The following is a 5,373-nucleotide window of genomic DNA, read 5'->3' as shown; positions in this document are numbered from 1 at the left end:
CCTTCTAACGGCTGTTAGATTTAGGGACCAAAACCACTCTAAACCCACCAAGTTGTAACCCATAAATTTTACTATCTCTTTCCATGATAAGTAAATTCAAGTTGTAATCCATACACATAGAGTATATATGTATTTCCAAATTAATGGTAAATCACACTACACATTATGAAAGCTAAAACCACAGACATGACATGACACAACTGAAGCTAACAGAATAAATCATAAAATAAAAGGATTCTTATATAATATAAGTATTGCATAAAGAACAAGGACTCAAGAGGGTGAAATGTTTGTGCAAGAAAAAAAAAAAAAAAAAAAAAAAAAAAAAAAAGTACAAACATTTTGTTTTCAATCATTCATAGTATAGCCAAACTAGCTTCTTCCTTCCGTTAATGTTTTTTTTGTTTCCTCTGATTTGGTTTTGAGTTATGACTTATGAGTAGAGAGAGAGAGAGAGAGAGAGTAATAGTAGTACTTATGGCCTAGCTCTTTTCATGGTGCAAGAAGGGCATTTATACTGCTTTATGCTTTCAGCCTTGGCTGGTGTGATTTTTACACATTTGCCATGATACCATCTCTCACATATATCACACCCAATCCAGAACTCATCAGCATTGTAGTTTCCTCCACAGCTTCCACATTGTGTATCACCATGTTCATCCTCTTCATCTTCATAGCTTTCTTCTGCTACCTTCTGGTTTTGAATGCTTTTCACCTGTCCATCACTTGATCTCTGCAAATAAACCGTATGATATGAACGAGACTAAATGACCATTTTACCCTTGGATTCCAAAAATTAATTTTTTTTTTTTTTAAGTAAACTGACCTTTGTGCTGGCTTTTGCTTTGCTTCCACTTTCAGCTGCAGTTGGTTTGTCTTTTATGGGTTTCCTTTCTGATACGACTTCAAACACAGTTGGCATCTCGTTAATCATGCTAAACAGACGCTTCCTGTTGAACAAAGTTTTAGGAAGTTGTGATTCTAGATGAAGAATTGAAGATGAGATAAATAATGAAGAGATTTTATAAAATGAAAAAAGGAAGGACCTTTCATTGCGATTCAGGCGAGCTCCAAGATAGAAAGCAACAGAGAGCAACCAGCAATCACTGTGAACAGCAACAAGTGACAACCAGTCTTTGCGATTCATTCCATCTCTTGCAAAGTTTATTCCAAGCGCAGGTTCAGGAAGCTCAGGAGGAACTTCTTCTGCAGGAAGAGTCACTTCCCAGCTTTCGTTTGGATGTCCATATAGACACAGGTTCTCTTTTTCTACTCAAATCAAAACAATACCAATCCATGAATGAATATACATCAATTGCTTCAAAAAGAGTCCAGCATCTAATTCTAATGGTGTTTTTGTATGCGAAGTTTAGTCGACGGTGTTTTTGGTTAGAGTTTTGATCTTGCATTAATCATGGTTCAGTTCCGATTGGAGCTGTTTTATCGATGCATGGAGTTTTTCTTCTGTTTAGCAAAAACTCACAAAAAAAATGCGATGAACTATCGAGATTGTTTGGAGATTTTATCAACTTCAACAATCATCATTACAAATTAGAAAACTGGTCTATGAATTCAAACAAAACCCTAATTAATTTATGTCTTGTAATGTAAGGCATTTTGAAAACTCGATTTGAACCGATCTGAGTTTAGGAGATAACTAGTGAAAGTGGAAGTTACCTGGGTCACAAATTCCATAAAATTCATCAACATCTGCACAGATTAAATTGGAACAAAAAAAAGTCAGTAACGTGAAGAAAAAGAAGAAGGGGGAAATTAATCGGGTGATGAATTAGGGTTTGAATTACCATAAGTCAAAGCACGAACTATGCCTGCACGACGACCGCTGTAATCTCTGAAGATCTCTTCAACTGTACGAGGGCTAGAAGAAATTGAAGCCATTTCCATATAAAACTTTAAAAAAACAAGATCCGGATAAAATACTTTCAATTTCTAAGTCTATAATTTATTGACTATGCAGTTTTGTGCAGAGATCGGGTACAATTTAATCTGAATATTATAAATCAGGAGAGAGAGAGAGAGAGAGAGAGAGAGAGAGAGAGAGAGAGAGAGATGCTTGTACAAGAATCCAAAGGAAAGACGAATGGAGGTACCATTTTTGCTACGAGCACTCCTTGTTGGTATCAACTACCAAGATCCCCAAATGATGTAATAAATTCATAAATACTTTACTTTTTAGTTTTTAAAATGTCTTTTACCATTTTTGTAGATTTTATTTTGGTTTTGCCCAAAAATAAAACCTTCTTTTAATAACATTTGGAACGGTAATAATCTTTGATACGTATACAAAAATATCATTAATTTGATTTACACACATATTATCAGTTTTTTTTTTTTTTTTTGGTGTACATCAAGTACATGTGTTAAGAATTTTTTTTTTTTTTCATATACAAAAAATACAATTAATGATAGCTTTGCGGATGATTTGCCATTTCTTTTTTCCTGAGATGGCAAATTATATGTTGAGGTGGAGATCTACGCAGCATGATGTTCTTTTTTCCAATAAGAATAAAGACATTATGGCAAAACTTTCACAAGTATAAAACTTGATGTTGTAAATCTTGACATTATATATGGGGATATCTTTCCTTTTTGAATTTGGACATCATGGGATAAGGATAATCCTAACAAACGTCTTACGGTTTTTCCTACTCTTTAATAAGTGGGTTTTCATGTTAAAGTAAAGGGTTTCCAATTTTTTTGTTTTTTTTTTTAAAGAAAGAATAATTATTCAAAATATAAATATAATTACCATTGGTTGATGATGAACCAACAATGAAGAAATAGAAGAGGTAGAAAGATGAAGTGGGTACATTTGGTTGTCGGAGTTCTACCAACTACTACTATGTACAATCTAAAAGGTACATTTGGTTGTAAGAGTCTCTATCAACTCATAAGAGTAGCTCGCATGTGTAAAAGCCTTTCAAAAAAGATAAAAAATGGTTTTATAGTATGTATTTTTTTTGTTGGTCCAAACCATCATATTTTTTTATTAGTAGTCATTTTGAATTATTTTTATTGTTTATTTGGTCCCTACAAAAATTAAGATGACGGTTATGCCCTTAGTGTATTTATTTTCCATTCTCTTTCATTTCTAAAAAAAAGTTTAATACTTATTAATAATTTTTATAATTGAAAAATAAAAAAAGAGTCTCTCTCTCTCTCTCTCTCTCTCTCTCTCTCTCTCTCTCTCTCTCTCTCTCTCTCTCTCTCTCTCCCTTGATTTTGAGTTTAGAAGATGATTCCCAACTTTTTTTTAAAAAAAAAACAACCATGTTCATCATCTTTTTGGGGGGAGCCCTGCATGAAAAAATCAAAACTATGATAGTTTTAATTTTCTTTTTAACAACATTGTTCTTTGTTCTTTATTAGAGACCTGCGTGAAATAAAACCAAAAAACCCATATGTTCATCATTTCTTCAATGTTTTTTGACAAAACTGCAAATTTGGTCCTTGTGGTTTGTCAAAACCTTTAGATGGGGTTCAAAAAGTTTCCAGCTTGCACCAAAGGTCCAAAATCAAGGTTTTCATGGGTTTTTAGTCCATTCCGTCATTGTCCGTTTGTTTGGAGCCGTTAGTGCCATCACGTGCCCTCCATGTGAGGGCATTTTGGTCATTTTAGGTCCTTATTTTAAATAATATCATATTTCTCCTTTATATACATACTCATACGCAATCCCCTTCTTCTTCTTCATTTTTATTTACAGAGAAGCAGCAAAAAGGGCTTCTTCTTCGTCTCTCAAAGGGATTCTTCTTCTTCGTCTCTCATCTACTTCTACTGCTACGAGATTCAAAAATGGTGCTCTGCTTCTGTGGGAACGTTGTTGTTGTGTGAACCTCATGGACCTCACGAAACCATGGTCGTCGTTTTTATGCATGCCCTAAAATGGTAAGCAAACTCATATTAGGTTATGATATTTTGGTAGTTATGCAATAACTCTTCTACTTTAATGTTTAATGTATTCTTGTAGGGATCCAAATGTGGATTTTTGGGGTGGTTCGATCCCCTTATGTGTCAAAGATCAACTGTTATCATACCAGGACTGTTGAGAACAATGAATAGGTATGAGGTTGAAGTGGGTCAGCTGAAGATGTGTATGCTTGTCTTGTGGGTTTTGTTTCTGTTGTTAGTGCTATTTTGGAAATAGGAATTAGAGGTTAGGGTTTTTTTGTTGGTAATAACCACTTAAATATGTTGTCTTTTGGTGCTAGAAGGTTTAATTGGGGTTTATATATGTTGTAAGTGTTGTCTTTTGGATCATTGTATATGTAATGCTTTTATGATAATGGGAAGTGTAATGGTTTTATCCTTTTATGAATATGAAATTATAAAGGTTTGATCTTGACATGATATGCAAGTGTAATGGTTTTTCTCTACGCTTGAATATGCAATTGTAATGGTTTTACATGCCTACATTAAGTACATTGCCATAACATCTTCATGATTTCACAGTACAACTGGTAATAACCACTTAAAAATGTTGTCTTTTGGTGCTAGAAGGTTTAATTAGGGTTTATATATGTTGTAAGTGTTGTCTTTTGGATCATTGTATATGTAATGCTTTTATGACAATGGGAAGTGTAATGGTTTTATCCTTTTATGAATATGAAATTATAAAGGTTTGATCTTGACATGATATGCAAGTGTAATGGTTTTTCTCTACGCTTGAATATGCATTTGTAATGGTTTTACATGCATACATTAAGTACATTGCCATAACATCTTCATGATTTCCCAGTACAACATAAACAAATAACAAACAACATTACCAAAAGGGGACCATAACAGATAAATGCCAAAACACAATCATTACCAACAAATGGCATTAAAGTACATTATCAAAACATTGGAGTACATTGTTCGATAAAAGGGCATCAAGGTATATTATCAAAATGGAACCATAAAAAGGCAACAAAGTACCAACTAAAGTGCATTAACAAGTCTTCACAAACATAAAAAGTACTTAAACATCAATTCCCATCTTTGGCCTTGCAGGTCCTGGCATTGTGAGCTTTTTGCTTACACTTACTACGTATCACAGTCAAAAAATTACTGCTCAGTGATTGAGTTTCATTATCATTTTGACTTTGACTGTTTGCTTGCCTCTTACGTTGTTGGATTTGAATCCTTTCCTTTGTTGTAATCCTTCTTTTCTTTTTTGGCCTGCCTATAGCTTTGTTGTGTGGTGGAGGCACAAGAATTGTTGGGCAGTCACTCGTAGGCCACATGGCTCTACCTTTGATAGGCTCCACCTTGAAGGAGTACATCTTTTTCCATGTATCAAGCCAATACACCTTATGCACATAGGTGTAGAGTTCTCCCACATTTTCATTATTATCTGTCATTTCATTTAG

At 33.9% G+C, this 5,373-nt stretch overlaps 1 protein-coding gene across 1 annotated transcript; it reads right to left on the bottom strand.

Annotated features, from left to right (window-relative positions):
• Positions 1-222: 222 nt before the first annotated feature.
• Positions 223-2,118, bottom strand: LOC145015439 (PHD finger protein ALFIN-LIKE 1-like). Its single transcript, XM_078973912.1, has 5 exons — positions 1,806-2,118; positions 1,678-1,710; positions 1,047-1,269; positions 827-950; positions 223-733 (listed from the first exon to the last, which is right to left on the bottom strand). Exons 1-5 carry the CDS (start codon positions 1,903-1,905, stop codon positions 476-478), a joined length of 738 nt encoding a protein of 245 aa, XP_078830038.1. The 5' UTR covers positions 1,906-2,118; the 3' UTR covers positions 223-475.
• Between the last annotated feature and the right edge of the window lie 3,255 nt (positions 2,119-5,373).

This window comes from Lactuca saligna, chromosome 9, assembly GCF_052625555.1.
Source record: "Lactuca saligna cultivar CGN05327 chromosome 9, ASM5262555v1, whole genome shotgun sequence".
In the NCBI taxonomy this organism is placed as follows: domain Eukaryota; kingdom Viridiplantae; phylum Streptophyta; class Magnoliopsida; order Asterales; family Asteraceae; genus Lactuca; species Lactuca saligna.
The sequence above is the reverse complement of the archived record's forward strand: the minus strand, read 5'-3'. Positions and strand labels throughout refer to the sequence as shown.